This window comes from Mobula hypostoma, chromosome 22 (assembly GCF_963921235.1).
Source record: "Mobula hypostoma chromosome 22, sMobHyp1.1, whole genome shotgun sequence".
Classification (NCBI taxonomy): domain Eukaryota; kingdom Metazoa; phylum Chordata; class Chondrichthyes; order Myliobatiformes; family Myliobatidae; genus Mobula; species Mobula hypostoma.
Window position 1 is genome coordinate 60,732,874 of NC_086118.1, and position 24,986 is coordinate 60,757,859.

Consider the following 24,986-nt stretch of genomic DNA (forward strand, 5'->3'; position numbering starts at 1 on the left):
GACCCACTCCAGTACCACCGACACCTTCACACCAACCTCCGACCCACTCCAGTACCACCACACCTCCGACCCACTCCAGTACCACCGCTTCACACCAACCTCCGACCCACTCCAGTACCACCGCTTCACACCAACCTCCGACCCACTCCAGTACCACCTTCACACCTCTTCACACCAACCTCCGACCCACTCCAGTACCAGCTTCACACCAACCTCCGACCCACTCTTCACACCACGACCCAACCTCCGACCCACTCCAGTCGACCACTCCACCCGACACCTTCACACCAACCTCCGACCCACTCCAGTCCAGTACCACCTTCACACCAACCTCCGACCCACTCCAGTACCACCGACACCTTCACACCAACCTCCGACCCACTCCACGTACCGTACCGACACCTTCACACCAACCTCCGACCCACTCCAGTACCGTCTTCACACCAACCTCCGACCCACTCCAGTACCACCGACACCTCACACCAACCTCCGACCCACTCCAGTACCACCGACACCTTCACACCAACCTCCGACCCACTCCATCCAGACCACCAGACACCTTCACACCAACCTCCGACCCACTCCAGTACCACCGCTTCAACCAACTCCGACCCACTCCAGTACCGCTTCACACCAACCTCCGACCCACTCCAGTACCACCGACACCTTCACACCAACCTCCGACCCACTCCAGTACCGTCTTCACACCAACCTCCGACCCACTCCAGTACCGCTTCACACCAACCTCCGACCCACTCCAGTACCGTCTTCACACCAACCTCCGACCCACTCCAGTACCACCGACACCTTCACACCAACCTCCGACCCACTCCAGTACCGTCTTCACACCAACCTCCGACCCACTCCAGTACCACCGACACCTTCACACCAACCTCCGACCCACTCCAGTACCACCGACACCTTCACACCAACCTCCGACCCACTCCAGTACCGTCTTCACACCAACCTCCGACCCACTCCAGTACCACCGACACCTTCACACCAACCTCCGACCCACTCCAGTACCACCACACCTTCACACCAACCTCCGACCCACTCCAGTACCACGACACCTTCACACCAACCTCCGACCCACTCCAGTACCGACACCTTCACACCAACCTCCGACCCACTCCAGTACCGTACAGTACCGTCTTCACACCAACCTCCGACCCACTCCAGACCGCTTCACACCAACCTCCGACCCACTCCAGTACCACCGACACCTTCACACCAACCTCCGACCCACTCCAGTACCACCGACACCTTCACACCAACCTCCGACCCACTCCAGTACCACCGACACCTTCACACCAACCTCCGACCCACTCCAGTACCGTCTTCACACCAACCTCCGACCCACTCCAGTACCACCGACACCTTCACCCCAACCTCCGACCCACTCCAGTACCACCGACACCTTCACACCAACCTCCGACCCACTCCAGTACCACGACACCTTCACACCAACCTCCGACCCACTCCAGTACCGTCTTCACACCAACCTCCGACCCACTCCAGTACCACCGACACCTTCACACCAACCTCCGACCCACTCCAGTACCACCGACACCTTCACACCAACCTCCGACCCACTCCAGTACCGTCTTCACACCAACCTCCGACCCACTCCAGTACCACCGACACCTTCACACCGACCTCCGACCCACTCCAGTACCACCGACACCTTCACACCAACCTCCGACCCACTCCAGTACCACCGACACCTTCACACCAACCTCCGACCCACTCCAGTACCGTCTTCACACCAACCTCCGACCCACTCCAGTACCACCGACACCTTCACACCAACCTCCGACCCACTCCAGTACCGTCTTCACACCAACCTCCGACCCACTCCAGTACCGTCTTCACACCAACCTCCGACCCACTCCAGTACCGTCTTCACACCAACCTCCGACCCACTCCAGTACCACCGACACCTTCACACCAACCTCCGACCCACTCCAGTACCTTCACCCACCTCCGACCCACACCAACCTCCGACCCACTCCAGTACCCCCACACCCTCCGACCCACTCCAGTACCACCCACACCTTCACACCAACCTCCGACCCACTCCAGTACCGTCTTCACACCAACCTCCGACCCACTCCAGTACCACCGACACCTTCACACCAACCTCCGACCCACTCCAGTACCGTCTTCACACCAACCTCCGACCCACTCCAGTACCGTCTTCACACCAACCTCCGACCCACTCCAGTACCACCGACACCTTCACACCAACCTCCGACCCACTCCAGTACCACCGACACCTTCACACCAACCTCCGACCCACTCCAGTACCGTCTTCACACCAACCTCCGACCCACTCCAGTACCGTCTTCACACCAACCTCCGACCCACTCCAGTACCGTCTTCACACCAACCTCTGACCCACTCCAGTACCACCCACACCTTCACACCAACCTCCGACCCACTCCAGTACCGTCTTCACACCAACCTCCGACCCACTCCAGTACCACCGACACCTTCACACCAACCTCCGACCCTCTCCAGTACCACCGACATCTTCACACCAACCTCCGACCCACTCCAGTACCGTCTTCACACCAACCTCCGACCCACTCCAGTACCACCGACACCTTCACCCCAACCTCCGACCCACTCCAGTACCACCTACACCTTCACACCAACCTCCGACCCACTCCAGTACCACCGACACCTTCACACCAACCTCCGACCCACTCCAGTACCACCGACACCTTCACACCAACCTCCGACCCACTCCAGTACCACCGACACCTTCACACCAACCTCCGACCCACTCCAGTACCACCGACACCTTCACACCAACCTCCGACCCACTCCAGTACCGTCTTCACACCAACCTCCGACCCACTCCAGTACCACCGACACCTTCACACCAACCTCCGACCCACTCCAGTACCACCGACACCTTCACACCAACCTCCAATCCACTCCAGTACCACCGACACCTTCACACCAACCTCCGACCCACTCCAGTACCGTCTTCACACCAACCTCCGACCCACTCCAGTACCACCGACACCTTCACACCAACCTCCGACCCACTCCAGTACCGTCTTCACACCAACCTCCGACCCACTCCAGTACCGTCTTCACACCAACCTCCGACCCACTCCAGTACCACCGACACCTTCACACCAACCTCCGACCCACTCCAGTACCACCGACACCTTCACACCAACCTCCGACCCACTCCAGTACCGTCTTCACCCCAACCTCCGATCCACTCCAGTACCATCGACACCTTCACACCAACCTCCGACCCACTCCAGTACCACCCACACCTTCACACCAACCTCCGACCCACTCCAGTACCACCGACACCTTCACACCAACCTCCGACCCACTCCAGTACCACCCACACCTTCACACCAACCTCTGACCCACTCCAGTACCACCCACACCTTCACACCAACCTCCGACCCACTCCAGTACCGTCTTCACACCAACCTCCGACCCACTCCAGTACCACCGACACCTTCACACCAACCTCCGACCCACTCCAGTACCGTCTTCACACCAACCTCCGACCCACTCCAGTACCGTATTCACACCAACCTCCGACCCACTCCAGTACCACCGACACCTTCACACCAACCTCCGACCCACTCCAGTACCACCGACACCTTCACACCAACCTCCGACCCACTCCAGTACCGTCTTCACACCAACCTCCGACCCACTCCAGTACCACCGACACCTTCACACCAACCTCCGACCCACTCCAGTACCGTCTTCACACCAACCTCCGACCCACTCCAGTACCACCGACACCTTCACACCAACCTCCGACCCACTCCAGTACCGTCTTCACACCAACCTCCGACCCACTCCAGTACCACCGACACCTTCACACCAACCTCCGACCCACTCCAGTACCACCGACACCTTCACACCAACCTCCGACCCACTCCAGTACCGTCTTCACACCAACCTCCGACCCACTCCAGTACCACCGACACCTTCACACCGACCTCCGACCCACTCCAGTACCACCGACACCTTCACACCAACCTCCGACCCACTCCAGTACCACCGACACCTTCACACCAACCTCCGACCCACTCCAGTACCGTCTTCACACCAACCTCCGACCCACTCCAGTACCACCGACACCTTCACACCAACCTCCGACCCACTCCAGTACCACCACACCTTCACACCAACCTCCGACCCACTCCAGTACCGAACTTCACACCAACCTCCGACCCACTCCAGTACCACCGACACCTTCACACCAACCTCCGACCCACTCCAGTACCACCGACACCTTCACACCAACCTCCGACCCACTCCAGTACCACCGACACCTTCACACCAACCTCCGACCCACTCCAGTACCGTCTTCACACCAACCTCCGACCCACTCCAGTACCACCGACACCTTCACACCAACCTCCGACCCACTCCAGTACCGTCTTCACACCAACCTCCGACCCACTCCAGTACCGTCTTCACACCAACCTCCGACCCACTCCAGTACCGTCTTCACACCAACCTCCGACCCACTCCAGTACCGTCTTCACACCAACCTCCGACCCACTCCAGTACCACCCACACCTTCACACCAACCTCCGACCCACTCCAGTACCGTCTTCACACCAACCTCCGACCCACTCCAGTACCACCGACACCTTCACACCAACCTCCGACCCACTCCAGTACCACCGACACCTTCACACCAACCTCCGACCCACTCCAGTACCGTCTTCACACCAACCTCCGACCCACTCCAGTACCACCGACACCTTCACACCAACCTCCGACCCACTCCAGTACCACCGACACCTTCACACCAACCTCCGACCCACTCCAGTACCGTCTTCACACCAACCTCCGACCCACTCCAGTACCACCGACACCTTCACACCAACCTCCGACCCACTCCAGTACCGTCTTCACACCAACCTCCGACCCACTCCAGTACCACCGACACCTTCACACCAACCTCCGACCCACTCCAGTACCACCGACACCTTCACACCAACCTCCGACCCACTCCAGTACCACCGACACCTTCACACCAACCTCCGACCCACTCCAGTACCACCGACATCTTCACACCAACCTCCGACCCACTCCAGTACCGTCTTCACACCAACCTCCGACCCACTCCAGTACCACCGACACCTTCACACCAACCTCCGACCCACTCCAGTACCACCGACACCTTCACACCAACCTCCGACCCACTCCAGTACCACCGACACCTTCACACCAACCTCCGACCCACTCCAGTACCACCGACACCTTCACACCAACCTCCGACCCACTCCAGTACCACCGACACCTTCACACCAACCTCCGACCCACTCCAGTACCACCGACACCTTCACACCAACCTCCGACCCACTCCAGTACCGTCTTCACACCAACCTCCGACCCACTCCAGTACCACCGACACCTTCACACCAACCTCCGACCCACTCCAGTACCACCGACACCTTCACACCAACCTCCGACCCACTCCAGTACCACCGACACCTTCACACCAACCTCCGACCCACTCCAGTACCGTCTTCACACCAACCTCCGACCCACTCCAGTACCACCGACACCTTCACACCAACCTCCGACCCACTCCAGTACCGTCTTCACACCAACCTCCGACCCACTCCAGTACCGTCTTCACACCAACCTCCGACCCACTCCAGTACCACCGACACCTTCACACCAACCTCCGACCCACTCCAGTACCACCGACACCTTCACACCAACCTCCGACCCACTCCAGTACCGTCTTCACACCAACCTCCGACCCACTCCAGTACCACCGACACCTTCACACCAACCTCCGACCCACTCCAGTACCACCCACACCTTCACACCAACCTCCGACCCACTCCAGTACCACCGACACCTTCACACCAACCTCCGACCCACTCCAGTACCACCGACACCTTCACACCAACCTCCGACCCACTCCAGTACCACCGACACCTTCACACCAACCTCCGACCCACTCCAGTACCGTCTTCACACCAACCTCCGACCCACTCCAGTACCACCGACACCTTCACACCAACCTCCGACCCACTCCAGTACCGTCTTCACACCAACCTCCGACCCACTCCAGTACCACCGACACCTTCACACCAACCTCCGACCCACTCCAGTACCACCACACCTTCACACCAACCTCCGACCCACTCCAGTACCACCGACACCTTCACACCAACCTCCGACCCACTCCAGTACCGTCTTCACACCAACCTCCGACCCACTCCAGTACCACCCACACCTTCACACCAACCTCCGACCCACTCCAGTACCACCGACACCTTCACACCAACCTCCGACCCACTCCAGTACCACACACCTTCACACACCAACCTCCGACCCACTCCAGTACCACGACCTCTTCACACCAACCTCCGACCCACTCCAGTACCGTACCACCGACACCTTCACACCAACCTCCGACCCACTCCAGTACCGTCTTCACACCAACCTCCGACCCACTCCAGTACCAGCTTCACACCAACCTCCGACCCACTCCAGTACCACCGACACCTTCACACCAACCTCCGACCCACTCCAGTACCACCGACACCTTCACACCAACCTCCGACCCACTCCAGTACCACCGACACCTTCACACCAACCTCCGACCCACTCCAGTACCACCGACACCTTCACACCAACCTCCGACCCACTCCAGTACCGTCTTCACACCAACCTCCGACCCACTCCAGTACCACCGACACCTTCACACCGAACCTCCGACACCTTCACACCAACCTCCGACCCACTCCAGTACCACCGACACCTTCACACCAACCTCCGACCCACTCCAGTACCACCGACACCTTCACACCAACCTCCGACCCACTCCAGTACCACCGACACCTTCACACCAACCTCCGACCCACTCCAGTACCGTCTTCACACCAACCTCCGACCCACTCCAGTACCGTCTTCACACCAACCTCCGACCCACTCCAGTACCACCGACACCTTCACACCAACCTCCGACCCACTCCAGTACCACCGACACTTCACACCAACCTCCGACCCACTCCAGTACCGTCTTCACACCAACCTCCGACCCACTCCAGTACCACCGACACCTTCACACCAACCTCCGACCCACTCCAGTACCGTCTTCACACCAACCTCCGACCCACTCCAGTACCACCGACACCTTCACACCAACCTCCGACCCACACCAGTACCACCGTCTTCACACCAACCTCCGACCCACTCCAGTACCACCGACATCTTCACACCAACCTCCGACCCACTCCAGTACCGTCTTCACACCAACCTCCGACCCACTCCAGTACAACCGACACCTTCACACCAACCTCCGACCCACTCCAGTACCACCGACACCTTCACACCAACCTCCGACCCACTCCAGTACCACCGACACCTTCACACCAACCTCCAACCCACTCCAGTACCGTCTTCACACCCACCTCCGACCCACTCCAGTACCGTCTTCACACCAACCTCCGACCCACTCCAGTACCGTCTTCACACCAACCTCCGACCCACTCCAGTACCACCGACATCTTCACACCAACCTCCGACCCACTCCAGTACCACCGACGCCTTCACACCAACCTCCGACCCACTCCAGTACCACCGACACCTTCACACCAACCTCCGACCCACTCCAGTACCACCGACACCTTCACACCAACCTCCGACCCACTCCAGTACTGTCTTCACACCTGCCACCCACTCGAGTCCTGCACTCACCTGGATGTAGTTGATAAAGTTCTCCTTCCTCAGCACTCTCCGATGCACCTTGTGTTCCAGCACAGTAACCTTCCTGAACACCGCTCTACAAATAAATAACAACAGTCACAACGAATGTGGCTCAAATACTGATTCAGTAATCTACTTAATGAAACAGTGAGTGGCTTTTTTCAGTCACAAAAGGAAATAAGATTAGCTGAAGGAGCCTCAAGCACAGAAGTGCCTCTGACAGTAAAGGTTTGAAGAGAAACTTTCTCACTGGAAGAACTGAAGGAGGGAACGTTTGAGCTCAAGGCCAGATAGCTGAAGGCACAGCTGTCAGTGGCAGAACAATGGGAATCAGGGAGGAACAGGGAGCATGAACTGGCAAAGTGGGAGAATCTGTGGACAACAGGAGACACGAGACCGCAAATGCTGGAATCCAAAGCAAAAAGAAAAGGCTGCCTAAAAAAATCAGATCTGTGGAGATAAAGCAAAGACACAGTGTGGGCGATGACCCTGCAACAGGAGACTGAAGCAGAGGTTGGAGAAGCTCGAGGACACACTGGACTGAGACTGCCATGAGACTTCAGAAGTGGGGCATTGGGATAAACTCCAGACGTTTCTCCTCTTGAATCAGCGAAGGTCAGTGAGCAGGAGGTTCATGATAAGCACCTTGCTGCATTGGACCCTTTCCAGTTCACTTTGTGCTCAGACCCATCCAGTGAAGATGCAATAGCCACTGCCCTGTCCCACCTTGAAAATGGGGTATCATATGCCAGACTACTGTTTATAGACTTCAGTTCAGCATTTAACACCATCATACCCCAGAAACTGGTGGGGAAAAGTGTCCTTGCTGGGTCTGAACACCTTCCTCTGTAACTGGATACTGGACTTGTTAACAATAAGGCCACAGTCAGTCTGTGTGAGCAGCAACGTCTCTCGTCCCATTACACTGAGCACTGGCACTCCCCAGGGCTGTCTGCTCAGCCCACTACTGTTCACACTGTTGATGCATGACTGTGTTGCAGGGTTCAGCTCGAACCATATCATCAAGTTTGCAGATGACACAATAGCGGCTGGCCTCATCAACAATACTGATAAGTCAAAGTACAGGGAAGAATTGGACTGGTGCATTGGTGTGAGAAGAACAACCTAAACCTGAATGTGGAGAAGACAAAGGAAATCACTGTGGACTTCAGACAGATGCAGATGAACCATCCTCCACTACGAATACATGGCTCCTCCGTAGACAGAGTTAAGTGCACCAAGTTCCTGGGAGTTCACATCACGGATGACCTCATCTGGTCCCTTAATACCCCGTCCCTGAACAAGAAGTCACAGCAGTGCCTTAGCTTCCTAAGGAAGTTCAGATAAGCAATGCTCCCCACTGCCCCCCCACCAACCAACTTTACTGAATTTTACAAGAGCACCATTGAGAGGGTCCTGACAAGCTGCAGTCTCCCTCGATCGGTCGGGGACGTTTATCAGGAGCGCTGCATATGCAGGGCCCTGAGTATTGTGGGCACGTGGCCAAGTGGTTAAGGCATTGGACTAGCGACCTGAAGGTCATGAGTTCAAGCCCCAGCCCCAGCCGAGGCAGCGTGTTGTGTCCTTGAGCAAGGCACTTAATCACACGTTGCCCTGCGATGACACTGTTGCCAAGCTGTATGGGTCCTAATGCCCTTCCCTTGGACAACATCGGTGGTGTGGAGAGAGGAGACTTGCAGCATGGGCAACTGCCGGTCTTCCATACAACCTTGCCCAGGCCTGCGCCCTGGAGAGTGAAGACTTTCCAGGCGCAGATCCATGGTCTCACAAGATTAATGGATGCCGTCATTTAGTATTGTTAAGGACCCCACCCTCCCAACCGGCATCCTGTCTGACTTTCTACCATCAGGCGGGAGACACCGAAGCCAAAAAACAAGAATGGTCAGGATGGGCAGCACACACTAAATGCTGGAAGAACTCAGCAGGCTAGGCATCGAGTAAAAGAGTACAGTCAACATTTCGGGCCGAAACCCTTCAGTAGGACTCTTTTCCCAGATGCTGAGTTCCTCCACCATTTTGTATGTGTTGCTCGGATTTCTAGCATCTGCAGATTTTCTCTTGTTTGAGATGGTCAGGGTGGAAAACTGTATCCTCCCTCAGGCCACAAGGCCTCTGAACTCCTTGCCGCATCGCATTCAAGGTGTCACCAGTTAATCTGCTCTGTACCTTACAATATTTAATTTATGCATTTTAGACCATAAGACATAAGAGAAGAATTAAGCCCTCTGGCCCATCGAGTCTGCTCCACCATTCAATCATGGCTGATCCTTTTTTTCTCCTCCTCAACCCCAGTTCCTGGCTTTCTCCCCGTAACGTCTGCTGCCGTGTCCAATCAAGAACTATCAATCTCTGCCTTAAGTACACCCAACGACCTGGCCTCCACAGCTGCATGTGGCCACAAATTCCACAAATTCACCACCCCTTGGCTAAAGAAATTTCACCAAATCTCTGTTTTGAAAAGGGCACCCCTCTATCCTGAGGATGTGCTCTCTTGTCCTAGACTCTCCCACCACGGGAAACATCTTATCCACATCTACTCTGTCTAGGTCTTTCAACATTCAAAAGGTTTCAATTAGATCCCCCTTCGTCCTTTAGAATCCCAGCGAGTACAGATCCAGAGCCATCAAGTATTCCTCGTATGATAACCCGTTCATTCCTGGAATCATCCTTTTGAACCCCCTCTGGACTCTCTCCAATGCCAGCACATTTTTTTTTTAGATGAGGAACCCAAAACTGTTCACAATAGTCAAGGTGAGGCCTCACCAGTGCTTTATAAAACCTCAGCATCACATCCTTGCTCTTGTATTCTAGACGTCTTGAAATGAATGCTAATGTAGCATTTGCCTTCCTCACCACCGACTCGACCTGCAAGTTAACCTTCAGGGTGTTCTGCACAAGGACTCCCAAGTCCCTTTGCATCTCAGATTTTAGGATTTTCCCCCATTTAGAAAATAGTCTGCAAATATATTTTTTCTACCAAAGTGCATGACCATGCATTTTCCAACACTGTATTTCATTTGCCACTTTCTTGCCCAATCTCCTAATCTGTCTAAGTCCTTCTGCATCCAACCTGTTTCTTCAACACTACCTGTCCCTCCACCAATCTTCGTATCATCTGCAAACTTGGCAACAAAGCCATCTATTCCATCATCTAAATCATTTATATACAGCATAAAAAGCAGTCCCAACACCGATCCCTGCGGAACACCACTAGTCACTAGCAGCCAACCAGAAAAGGATCGTTTTATTCCTACTCTCTGCCTCTTACCAATCTATGTTAGTAACTTTCCTGTAATACCATGGGCTCTTAACTTGGTATGTAGCCTCATGTGTAGTACCTTGTCAAAGGCCTTCTGGAAGTCCAAATATACAACATCCACTGCATCTCCTTTATCTATCCTGCTTGTAATCTCCTCAAAGAATTCCAACAGGTTCGACAGGCAAGATTTTCCTTGAAGGAAACCATACTGACTTTGTATTATCTTGTCTTGTGCCACCAATTACTCCATCACCTCATCCTTAACTATTGACTCCAACATCTTCCAACCACTGTGGTCAGGCAAACTGGTCTATAATTTCCTTTCTGCTGCCTTCCTCCTTTCTTAAAGTGTTGAATGACATTTGCAATTTTCCAGTCCTCTGGCACCATGCCAGAGTCCAATGATTTTTGAAAGATCACTTCTAATGCCACCACAATCTCTAACACTACCTCTTTCGGAACCCTAGGGTGCAGTTCATCTGGTCCGGGTGACTTACGTACTTTCAGGTCTTTCAGCTTTTTGAGCACTTTCTCCCTTGTAATAGTAACTGCACCCACTTCTCTTCCTTCACACACTACAACATCTGGCACATTGCTAGTGTCTTCCACAGTGATGCAAAATACTCATTGTTGATCAGCCATCTCCTTGTCCCCTGTTATTATTTCTCCTGCATCATTTTCTAGCGGTCCTATATCCAATCTCATTACTCTTTTACTCAGATAAATATTATGTGGAGATTTGTGACAAATATGATTATATGATATAAAGTACAGTATCTGGAATACATCTTATGGAAATGTTTGTTTGATGATGAACTTCAATAAAAAATAAATTACAAAAAAAAGAAAAAACTTTTACTATCCACTTTGATATTATTTGCTAGCTTGCTTTCATATTTAATCTTTTTCCTTCTAATGATTTTTTTAGTTGCTCTCTGCAGGTTTTTTTACATTTCCCATTCCTCTATCTTCCCACTAATTTTTGTTTTGCTGTATGCCCTTTCTTTTGCTTTTTCAATAGCTTTGTCTTCCCTTGTTAGCTGTGATTGTACTATTTTACCATCTGAGTACTTCTTCATTTTTGGAATTCACATATCCTGCACCTTCCTCATTTTTCCCAGAAATGCACGCCATTGCTACTCTGCTGACATCCCTGCCAGCAGCTCCTTCCAGTTTACTTTGGCCAGCTCCTCTCTCATACCACTGTAATTTCCTTTATTCCACTTTTCTCCATAACAAATTTGAAGTTGAACACAATCATATTGTGATCACTATCTCCTAAGGGTTCTTTTACCTTAAGCTCCCTAATCGCCTCCGGTTCAATATGTCACACCCAATCCAGTATAGCTGATCCCCTAGTAGGCTCAACAACAAAATGCTCTAAAAAAAAACCATCCCTTAGGCATTCAACAAACTCACTCTCTTTGGATCCATTACCAACCTGATTTTCCTAATCGACCTGCATGTTAAAATCTCCCATGACTACCATAACATTGCCCTTTTGATTCGCTTTTTCTATTTCCTGTTGTAATCTATGGCCCACCTCCCAGCCACTGTTGGGAGGCCTGTATATAATTGCCTTCAATGTCCTTTTATCTTTGCAGTTTCTTAACTCAACCCACAAGGATTCAAAATCTTCCAATCCTATATCACATCTATCTACCGATTTGATGCCATTCTTTACCAGTAGAGACACACCACCTCCTCTGCCTTTCCCTCTGATATAACGTGTAACCTTGGACATTCAGCTCCCAACTACAACCACCCTTCAGTCATGACTCACTGACAGCCACAACATCATCATGCCTGGCAATCTGTAACACTGCAAAATAACATCCACCTTATTTCTTATACCACACGCATTTACATACAACACCTTGAGTACTGTATTTGCTATCCCTTATGATTCTGGATCCCTAATGTTTTGAAATTCAGCCTGTTGGCTGCAACTCAGTCCCATCACCTGCCTGCCCTTCCTGACTGTCTGACTGCCCGCTATCTTCACTTTTTTAACTATCCGTCCCACCCTGAGTCCCTTCACTACTCACACACTTCAGTTTGCTTGTTTATGCATAATTCATAATTCGTCTGCAGATTTTATCTTATTTTCCGAAGATAACGTGCGTTATGTGCTTTATACCCTAGTTCGGAGAAACACTGTCGCATTTGACGGTATACGAGTATATAGTTAAATGACAATAACTTGACTTGAATTGAGAGATCAGTGACACGACGAAGAACCAGAGCTACCCACAGAGAAAGAGCCCGTCTGAACCAACACATCCGTGCAAACAAACATGTTGCTGAACAGGTTAGTCCCACCATTCCAGTACCCGTCCGGAACCCTACCCTCAACCCGTCCACTCCCCCACCCAGACTTTAATCCCACCTTCTCTCTCACCCAATAAATACTAACTGTCCCTCCATCTCACTGGAACTATCACCCCTCACAACATTGTGCCCAGACGGAATTGCTGATACCCCCACCACCTCTTCCTGCACCGTCCAAACTTCTCTCCCCCTAAACCCCACCACCTCTCAGCTCTACGTCCCTCGTTACCTCCTCTCCGCCTCCTCCAGCAACCCGGCCCGCTCCAACTGTTCCAGCTCCGGGATCCGCTCCTCCAGCTGCCGCTGGACTCGCTCCGCCATGGTAGCGTGGTAACCGCTTCCACATCCGGTCCGCTAAGAAATCGCTCCGCCGCATGTGATCCAGATCCAGGACCCCGGACCACTTTAGCGGTGGGACTTTGTGGGGGTGATATTTGTTTCTTCCGCGCTTTTAGTAACGTTGTAGCCTGTCTGCCGGATTTTAGTTCACTTATGTAGATTATCGATTTATATCGCTCTGCAGGCTCGCCACACATCCTTTGCACAAATTGCATTTTCCACCTGCAGACGCCCTGGTTGTTATTCCATGTCCAATACTTTTTTCCGGTGAGCCGGGCTCGGAGTCACCCCGTCAGAAGAGCAGAATCAGGCCATTCGGCCCAACCACCGTGCACTGTCATGTCATCATGCCTGATCCATTTTCCCTCTCTGCCCCAATCTCCTGCCTTCCTTCGTATCCTTTCATACCCTGAATAATCAAGAACCTATCAACCACTGCCTTAAGTATACATAAAAGGTGGCCTCCAAAGCCGCCTGTGGCAAAGAATTTCACAGATTCACCACTCTGTGTAAAGAAATTCCTCCTCATCTGTGTTCTAACAGGACGCCCCTCTATTGTGAGGCTGTGTCCTCTGGTCTTAGACTCTCCCACCATAGGAAACATTCTCTCCACATCCACTCCTAAGGCTTTTCACCACTCAATAGGTTTCAATGAGGTCACCCCTCATTCTTCAAAATTCCAGCAAATAAAGGCCCAGAGCCATCAAATATTCTTCATATGAGAAGCCGTTCAATCCTGGTCATTCTTCGGAACCTCCTCTGAACCCTTACAATGTCTGCACCTCCTCTCTTAAGTAAGGGACCCAAGACTGTTCACGATACTCAGGTGATGCCTCACCCATACCGTACAAAGCCTCGCATTACACCCTTGCTTCTGTATTCTAGCACTCTCGAAATGAATGCTAACATTGCTTTTGCCCTCCTCACCACAGACTCAACCTGCAAATTAACCTTTGGTAGGAATCCCCCATGAAGACTCCCAAGTCTCTTTGCACCTCATATTTCAAAGTTCAAAGTACATTTTATATGTATGTATGTGTGTGTATAATATATATATATATAAAATAGACTAACACCCAATGTGCAGAAGATAAAAAACATAATGCCCACAAAAAATAAAATAAGACCCAATGCACAAAGAAACAAAATCATGCAAACAGTAGCTGCAAACCGTAAGACACTGGACAGGCTGCACTTGGAGTTTTGTCAACAGTTTGTGGCCCCTTATCTCAGAAAGGATGTATTGTCATTGGAGAGAATCCAGGGAAGATTGGTGAGTGATTTTGGGAATGAAGGGGTTAACATGAGCAGCATTTGGCAGCTTTGGGCCTGTACTCACCAGAATTTAGAAGAAGGCGGGGTATCTCATTGAAAACTGCCAAATGCTGAAAGGACTAGATAAAGTGAATGTGGAAGGGATGTTTCCACTGGTAGGGGTACCCAGAACTAGAGGGCACAGCTTCAAAACTGAGGGGTTACCTTTTAGAAAAGAAGTGAGGAGGAATTTTTTTAGCCAAAAAGTGGTGAATCTGTGGAATGCTCTGCCATAGACTGCAGTGGAGGGCACGTCCGTGGGTATAAGTTGATAGATTCCTGATCGGTTGGGGTATCAAAGGATTGGTGAAAGGACAGGTGTATGGGGTTGAAAGGGATCTGGGATCAGCCATGATGAAATGGCAGAGAAGACTTGCCAATTCTGCTCCTATGTTTTATGGTCTAAGCAATTAGCGTTTCTGAACTCAAGTCCGCAAGGGAGTCCCATAATTCAGCACAGAGCCGCGTAAACAAGGGAGTTCAGCACAGAGCCCAGTAAACATTGTGGAGCAATGATCTGAACCGGCCCTCACCTCACCTTGGCCCCGACACACAGACCTTTTGAACCTCACCCGGCACTTAACTCTCTGACTGAACATCGTGTTCTGCCACTTCAAACAATGAGCTGAACCCCTTGCCTTGGGCCTCGACACTCTGACATTTTCAATCTGTCCCAGCATTTAAACCTCCACCCGAACAACAGGGTCTGCTGCTTGGATAAGCCGGCCTTCGTCGCCTCCATTCAGTCTGTAAATCTCTGTGTGAACATTACTGTGTCTCCCACAGTAACCCAAACATTGCTTCCACAGAAAGACCATTGCATGAAATACCCTACAACATTAGAAATAAAACCTTTACCAGGGCACTACACTGGAGAGGGTTCAAAGGAGGTTCATGAAAATGATCCCAGGATTAAATGGCTTGTCGTATGAAGAGCCTTTGATGGCTCTGGGCCTGTATTCACGAGAATTCAGAAGATTGAGGGGTGACCATTGAAACCTATCGACTGGTGAAAGTTGGTCCCACCAAAGGGTTTCGGCCTGAAACATCGACTGTACTTTTTTCCATAGATGCTGCCTGGCCTGCTGAGTTCCTCCAGCATTTTGTGTGTGTTGCTCGGACTTCCAGCATCTGCAGGTTTTCTCTTGTGAATGGTGAAAGGCCTTGATAGAGTGGATGTGGAGAGGATGTTTCCTATGGTGGGAGAGTCTAAGACCAGAGCTCACAGCCTTGGAATAGAGGGGCGTCCTTTTAGATGGAGATGAGGAATTTCTTTGGCCAGAGAGTGGTGCATCTATGTAATTCTTTGCCACAGGTAGCTGTGGAGGCCAAATCTTTATGTATATTTAAAGCAGACATTGATCTATTCTTGATAAGTCAGGGCATGAAGGCATACGGGGAGAAGGCAGGAGATTGGGGCTGAGAGGAAAATTGGATCAACCATGATGAAATGGAGGAGCAGCCTCAGGACAAATGGTACATGGTCTTATTTGGTCCGGTACATGGATAGGAAAGGTTTAGATCTGGACTAGTACATGCATCAAAAAGGTTTCCATTTGGACTGGTATGTGGGTTGGAATGTTTACATTTGGACCGGAATGTGGAGAGGAAAAGTTTACATTCGGACAGGTATGTGAATATGAAAGGTTTACATTCTAGCCAATAATATTAAAGAAGATACTAAAAGTTTCTTTAGATACATAGTGTAAAAGAGAGGCACAAGTGGGTATCAGTCTTCTGGAAAATGATGCTGGAGAGATGTAATGGGGGACAAGTAGATGGCGATGATCTGAGTAAGTATTTTGCTTCGATATTCACTGTGGAAGACACAAGTAGAATGGTGGAAGTTGCAGGTGTCATTGATCATGAAGTGTGTAAAGTTACCATAACTAGAGACATATTTCTTGTGAAACTGAAAGGTCTAAAGGTAGGTAAGTCACCAGCATTAGATGGTGTACACCCCAGATTCTGAAAGAGGTGGCTGAAGAAATTGTGGCGGTATTAATAATGATCTTTCAAAGATTACTAAATTATGGAATGGTTCTGGAAGACTGGAAAATTGCAAATGTCACTCCACACTTCAAGAAGGGAATGAGGCAGAAGAAAGGAAACTGTAGGCCATTGAGGCTGACCTCAGTGGTTGGGAAGATGTCGGAATTGATTACTAAGGATGAGGTCTCGGAGTACTTGAAGACACATGATAAAATAGGCCATAGTCAGCATGGTTTTCCAAGAGAAAATCCTGTCTGACAAATCTGTTGAAATTCTTTGAAGAAAAACTTTGACAATTATGGGAATGATTTACAGTGGACTGAAACGTTTGGGTGTGTAGACATAAAGAAAGAGGATGTGCTGGAGCTTTTGAAAAGTATTAAGTTAGATCAGTCACAGGGACCAGTTGAGATATACCCTAGGCTACTGTGGGACGAGAGAGAGAGATTGCTGAGCCTCTGGCAGTGATCTTTGCATCAGCAGTAAGGACGGGAGAAGTACCAGAGAATTGGAAGGTTGTAAATGTTGTTCCCTTGTTCAAGAAAGGGAGTAGAGATAACCCAGGAAATTATAAACCGGTGAGTCTTATTTCAGAGATGGGCAAGTTGTTGGAGAAGGTCCTGAGAGGCAGGATTTATGAGCATTTGGAGAGACATAATCCGGTTTGGGGTAGTCAGCGTGGCTTTGTCAAGGGCAGGTCATGCTTTACGAACCTGATTGAATTCTTTGAGGATGTAACAAAACACATTGATGAAGGTAGAGCAGTGGATGTAGTGTATATGGATTTCAGTAAGGCATTTGATAAGGTCCCCCATATGAGGTTCATTCAGAAAGTAATGAGGCATGGGATCCAAGGAGACATTGCTTTGTGGATTCAGAATTGGCTTGCCCACAGAAGACAAAGGGTGATTGTCGATGGTTCGTATTCTGCGTGGCAGTCGGTGACCAGTGGTGTTCTGCAGGGATCTGTTATGAGACCCCTCCTCTTTGTGATTTTTATTATGATCTGGATGAGGAAGTAGAAGAGTGGGTTAGTAAATATACTGATGACACAAACGTTGGGGGTGTTGTGAATAGTCTGGAGGGTGTCAGAGGTTACAGCATGACATCGATAGGATGCAAAACTAGGCTGAGAAGTGGCAGATGGAGTTCAACCCAGGTAGGTGTGAAGTGGTTCATTTCAGTATGTCAAATTTGAAGACAGACTATAACATTAATGGTAAGATTCTTGACAGTGTGGAGGATCAGTGAGATCTTGGGGTCCATGTCCATAGGACACTCAAAGTTGCTGCGCAGGTTGACAGTGTTGTTAAGAAGGCATATGGTGTGTTGGCCTTCATCAACCGTGGGATTGAGTTCAAGAGCTGTGAGGTAATGTTACAGCTATATAAGACTTTGGTCAGACCCCACTTGGAGTACTGTGTTCAGTTCTGGTCACCTCATTACAGGAAGGTTGTGGATAGTATAGAGAAAGTGCAGAGGAGATTTACAAGGATGTTGTCTGGATTGGAGAGTGTGCCTTATGAGAATAGGTTGAGTGAACTTGGCCTTTTCTCCTTGGAGTGACTGAGGATGAGAGGTGACCTGATAGAGGTGTACAAGATGATGAGAGGCATTGATCAGAGGCTTTTTCCTAGGCTGAAATGGCTAACATGAAGGGCATAGCTTTAAGGTGCTTGGAAGTAGGTACAAGGGGGATGTCAGAGACAAGTTTTTCAAACAGAGTGGTGGGTGCGTGGAATGCACTGCCAGTGAAGGTGGTAGAGGCAGATACAATAGGGTCTTTTAAGAGCCTCTTAGATAAGTACATGGAGCTGAGAAAATTAGAGGGTTCTGAGGCAGGGAAATTCTAGGTAGTTTCTAGAGTAGGTTACATAGTCAGCACAACGTTGTGGACCGAAGGGCCTGTAATGTGCCGTAGATTTCTATGTTTCTATAAATAACTAGCAGGATATACATGGAGAATCATTTATGTCGTGCACTTGGATTTTCAGAAGGTCTTTGACAAGGTGCTACACATGAGCCTGCTTAACAAACTACATGCCCATGATATTGCAGGACAGATTCTAACATGGATAATGCTATAGTTGATTGGCAGGAGGCAAAGTGTGGAACAGATTCTGTTTAAGTTAAATGTCAATGATTTGGATGATAAAATTAATGGTTTTGATGCAAAGTTTGCAGACGATAGCAACACAGGTGGAGCAGTAGGTAGTTTTGAGAATGTAGAGAAGCTACAGAGGGACTTAGACAGATTAGGAGAATGAGCAACAAAATGGCAGATGGAATATAGTGGCAGCAAGTGTATGGTCATGCACTTTGGTAGAAGAAATGAAAGGATTGACTATTTTCTAAATGGAGAGAAAATACAAAAATCTGGGGCACAAAGGGACTTGGGAGTCCTTGTAAGGTTTCCCTAAAGGTTAATTTGCAGTGAGGAAGGCAAAAGCAATGTTAGCATTAATTTCGAAAGGACTAGAATATAAAATCAAGGATGTAATTTTGAGGCTTTATAAGGCACTGGTGAGGCCTCACTTGGAGTACTGTGAACAGCCTTGGGCCCCTTATCTTAGAAAGGATGTACTGAAACTGGAGAGGGTTCAAAGGAGATTCATGAAAATGATTCCAGGTTTACACAATGTGTCATATGAAGACCGACTGATGGCTCTGGGCCTGTGCTCATTGAAATTCAGAAGAATGAGGGGGGACCTCATTGAAATCTATTGAATAGTGAAAGGCCTTGCTAGAGTGGATGTGGAGAGGATGTTTCCTATGGTGGGAGAGTCTACGACCAGAGAACACAGATTCAGAGAAGATGGGCACTCTTTTAGAATGCAGATGAGGAGGATTTTTTTTTTGCCAGAGAGTGGTGAATCTGTGGAATTCTTTGCCACAGGCAGATGTAGAAGCCGTCTTTATGTATATTTAAGGAAGGGATCGATATATTCGTAATTGGTCAGGGCATGAAGAGATAGGGAGAGAAGTCAGGAGATTGGGGCTGAGAGGAAAGTTGGATTAGCCATGATGAAATGACAGAACAGACTCAATGGGCCAAATGGCCTAATTCTGCGCCGGTATCTATGGTCTTCTTTGGTTTGGTACACAGATAGGAAAAGTTTACATCTGGGCAGCTACACGGATAGAATAGCTAAACTTTGGACAGATATGTAGATAGCAAAGGTTTACATTTGGAGGAATTGCTTACATTTGGACAGGTGTGTGGAAAGGAATTGTTTACATTTGGACAGGTGTGTGGATAGGAAAGGTTTACATTTGGACAGGTGTGTGGATAGGAAAGGTTTACATTTGGAGAGGTGTGTGGATAGGAATTGTTCACATTTGGACAGGTGTGTGGATAGGAAAGGTTTACATTTGGACATGTGTGCAGATAGGAAAGGATGACGTTAGGACAGGTGTGTAGATAGGAATTGTTCAAATTTGGACAGGTGTGTGGATAGGAATTGTTTACATTTGAACAGGTGTGTAAATAGGAATTGTTTACATTTGGACAGGTGTGTGGATAGGAAAGGTTCACATTAGGACAGGTGTGTGGATAGGAAAGGTTTACGTTAGGACAGGTGTGTAGATAGGAATTGTTCAACTTTGGACAGGTGTATGGATAGGAATTGCTAACATTTGGACAGGTGTGTGGATAGGAAAGGTTTACATTTGGACAGGTGTGTGGATAGGAAAGGTTTACATTTGGACAGGTGTGTGGATAGGAATTGTTCACATTTGGACAGGTGTGTGGATAGCAATGGTTGACATTTGGACAGGTGTGTGGATAGCAATGGTTTAGATTTGGACAGGTGTGTGGATAGGAAAGGTTTACATTTGGACAGGTGTGTGGATAGGAATAGTTTACATTTGGACAGGTGTGTGGATAGGAATTGTTCACATTTGAACAGGTGAGTGGATAAGAATTGTTCACATTTGGACAGGTGTGTGGAAAGGGAAGGTTCACATTTGGACAGGTGTGTGGATAGGAATTATTTACAATTGGACAGGTGTGTGGATAGGAAATGTTTACATTTAGACAGGTGTGTGGATAGCAAAGGTTTACATTAGGACTGGTGTGTGGATAGGAATTGTTTACATTTGGACAGGTGTGTGGATAGGAATGGTTCACATTTGGACAGGTGTGTGGATAGGAATGGTTTACATTTGGACAGGTGTGTGGATAGGAATTGTTCACATTTGAACAGGTGAGTGGATAAGAATTGTTCACATTTGGACAGGTGTGTAGAAAGGGAAGGTTCACATTTGGACAGGTGTGTGGATAGGAATTATTTACAATTGGACAGGTGTGTGGATAGGAATTGTTTACATTTGGACAGGTGTGTGGATAGGAAAGGTTTACATTTAGACAGGTGTGTGGATAGCAAAGGTTTACATTAGGACTGGTGTGTGGATAGGAATTGTTTACATTTGGACAGGTGTGTGGATAGGAATGGTTTACATTTGGACAGGTGTGTGGATAGGAAAGGTTTACATTTGGACAGGTGTGTGGATAGGAATTGTTCACATTTGGACAGGTGTGTAGAAAGGAAAGGTTCACATTTGGACAGGTGTGTGGATAGGAATTATTTACATTTGGACAGCTGTGTGGATAGGAATTATTTACATTTTGACAGGCGTGTGGATAGGAAATGTTCACATTTGGACAGGTGTGTGGATAGGAAAGGATTAAATTTGGACAGGTGTGTAGATAGGAAAGGTTTACATTTTGACAGGTGTGTGGATAGGAAAGGTTTACATCAGGACTGGTGTGTGGATAGGAAAGTTTTACATTTGGACAGGTGTGTGGATAGGAATTCTTTACATTTGGACAGGTGCGTGGATAGGAATTGTTTATAATTGGAAGGTGTGTGGATAGGAACGGTTTACAATTGGACAGGTGTGTGGATAGGAACGGTTTACATTTGGACAGCTGTGTGGATAGGAAAGGTTTCCATTTGGACAGGTGTGTGGAACGGAAAGGTTCACATTTGGACAGGTGTGTGGATAGGAATTGTTTACATTTGGACAGGTGTGTGGATAGGAAAGGATTACATTTGGACAAGTGTGTGGATAGGTAAGGTTTACATTTGGACAGGTGTGCGGATAGGAAAGGTTTACATTAGGACAGGTGTGTGGATAGGCAAGTTTTGCATTTGGACAGGTTTGTGGATAGGAATTGTTTACATTTGGACAGATGTGTGCATAGGAAAGGTTCTCATTTGGACAGGTGTGTGGATAGGAAAGGTTTACATTAGGACAGGTGTGTGGATAGGAATTGTTAACATTTGGACAGCTGTGTGGATAGGAATTGTTTACATTTGGACAGGTGTGTGGATAGGAATTGTTAACATTTGGACAGGTGTGTGGTAAGGAAAGATTCACATTTGGACAAGTGTGTGAATAGGAATTGTTTACATTTGGACAGGTGTGTAGATAGAAATTGTTTACATTTGGACAGGTGTGTGGATAGGAAAGGTTTACATTTGGTCAGGTGTGTGGATAGGAATGGTTTACATTTGGACAGGTGTGTGGATAGGAATCGTTTACATCTGGACATGTGTGTGGAAAGGAAAGGTTTACATTTGAACAGGTGTGAGGATAGGAATTGTTCACATTTGGAATGGTGTGTGGAAAGGAAAGGTTCACATTTGGACAGGTGTGTGGATAGCAAAGGATTACATTTGGACAGGTGTGTGGATAGGAATTGTTTACGTTTGGACAGGTGTGTGGATAGGAAAGGTTTACATTTGGACAGGTGTGTGGATAGGAATTGTTCAAATTTGGACAGGTGTGTGGATAGGAATTGTTTACATTTGGACAGGTGTGTGGAGAGGAAAGGTTCACATTTGGACAGGTGTGTGGATAGGAATTGTTTACATTTGGACAGGTGTGTGGATAGGAAAGGTTTACATTTGGACAGGTGTGTGGATAGGAATTGTTTACATTAGGACAGGTGTGTAGATAGGAATTGTTCACATTTGGACAGGTGTGTGGATAGGAATTGTTCAAATTTGGACAGGTGTGTGGATAGGAATTGTTTACATTTGGACAGGTGTGTGGATAGGAATTGTTCACATTTGAACAGGTGAGTGGATAAGAATTGTTCACATTTGGACAGGTGTGTGGATAGGAATGGTTTACATTTGGACAGGTGTGTGGATAGGAAAGGTTTACATTTGGACAGGTGTGTGGATAGGAATTGTTCACATTTGGACAGGTGTGTAGAAAGGAAAGGTTCACATTTGGACAGGTGTGTGGATAGGAATTATTTACATTTGGACAGCTGTGTGGATAGGAATTATTTACATTTTGACAGGCGTGTGGATAGGAAATGTTCACATTTGGACAGGTGTGTGGATAGGAAAGGATTAAATTTGGACAGGTGTGTAGATAGGAAAGGTTTACATTTGGACAGGTGTGTGGATAGGAAAGGTTTACATCAGGACTGGTGTGTGGATAGGAAAGTTTTACATTTGGACAGGTGTGTGGATAGGAATTCTTTACATTTGGACAGGTGCGTGGATAGGAATTGTTTATAATTGGAAGGTGTGTGGATAGGAACGGTTTACAATTGGACAGGTGTGTGGATAGGAACGGTTTACATTTGGACAGCTGTGTGGATAGGAAAGGTTTCCATTTGGACAGGTGTGTGGATAGGAAAGGATTACATTTGGACAAGTGTGTGGATAGGTAAGGTTTACATTTGGACAGGTGTGCGGATAGGAATGGTTTACATTAGGACAGGTGTGTGGATAGGCAAGTTTTGCATTTGGACAGGTTTGTGGATAGGAAAGGTTTACATTTGGACAGATGTGTGCATAGGAAAGGTTCTCATTTGGACAGGTGTGTGGATAGGAAAGGTTTACATTAGGACAGGTGTGTGGATAGGAATTGTTAACATTTGGACAGCTGTGTGGATAGGAATTGTTTACATTTGGACAGGTGTGTGGATAGGAATTGTTAACATTTGGACAGGTGTGTGGTAAGGAAAGATTCACATTTGGACAAGTGTGTGAATAGGAATTGTTTACATTTGGACAGGTGTGTAGATAGAAATTGTTTACATTTGGACAGGTGTGTGGATAGGAAAGGTTTACATTTGGTCAGGTGTGTGGATAGGAATGGTTTACATTTGGACAGGTGTGTGGATAGGAATCGTTTACATCTGGACATGTGTGTGGAAAGGAAAGGTTTACATTTGAACAAGTGTGAGGATAGGAATTGTTCACATTTGGAATGGTGTGTGGAAAGGAAAGGTTCACATTTGGACAGGTGTGTGGATAGCAAAGGATTACATTTGGACAGGTGTGTGGATAGGAATTGTTTACGTTTGGACAGGTGTGTGGATAGGAAAGGTTTACATTTGGACAGGTGTGTGGATAGGAATTGTTCAAATTTGGACAGGTGTGTGGATAGGAATTGTTTCCATTTGGACAGGTGTGTGGAGAGGAAAGGTTCACATTTGGACAGGTGTGTGGATAGGAATTGTTTACATTTGGACAGGTGTGTGGACAGGAAAGGTTTACATTTGGACAGGTGTGTGGATAGGAATTGTTCACATTTGGACAGGTGTGTGGATAGGAATTGTTCAAATTTGGACAGGTGTGTGGATAGGAATTGTTTACATTTGGACAGGTGTGTGGAGAGGAAAGGTTCACATTTGGACAGGTGTGTGGATAGGAATTGTTTACATTTGGACAGGTGTGTGGATAGGAAAGGTTTACATTTGGACAGGTGTGTGGATAGGAATTGTTTACATTAGGACAGGTGTGTAGATAGGAATTGTTCACATTTGGACAGGTGTGTGGATAGGAAAGGTTTACATTTGGACAGGTGTGTGGATAGGAAAGGTTTACATTTGGACAGGTGTGTGGATAGGAATTGTTTACAGTAGGACAGGTGTGTAGATAGGAATTGTTCACATTTGGACAGGTGTGTGGATAGGAAAGGTTTACATTTGGACAGGTGTGTGGATAGGAAAGGTTTACATTTGGACAGG

The 24,986-nt window shown here is 48.5% G+C and overlaps 1 protein-coding gene across 1 annotated transcript in view; it reads right to left on the bottom strand.

Annotated features, from left to right (window-relative positions):
• utp6 (UTP6 small subunit processome component) overlaps positions 1-13,696 on the bottom strand; it is a 60,091-nt gene extending 46,395 nt beyond the window's left edge. The window contains exons 1-2 of the mRNA XM_063030712.1: positions 13,572-13,696; positions 7,723-7,807 (exon numbers count right to left, since the gene is read on the bottom strand). Of these exons, the coding sequence (XP_062886782.1) occupies positions 7,723-7,807; positions 13,572-13,663 (177 nt within the window). The 5' untranslated portion in view covers positions 13,664-13,696. The remainder of the gene's footprint in view (positions 1-7,722; positions 7,808-13,571) is intronic.
• Between the last annotated feature and the right edge of the window lie 11,290 nt (positions 13,697-24,986).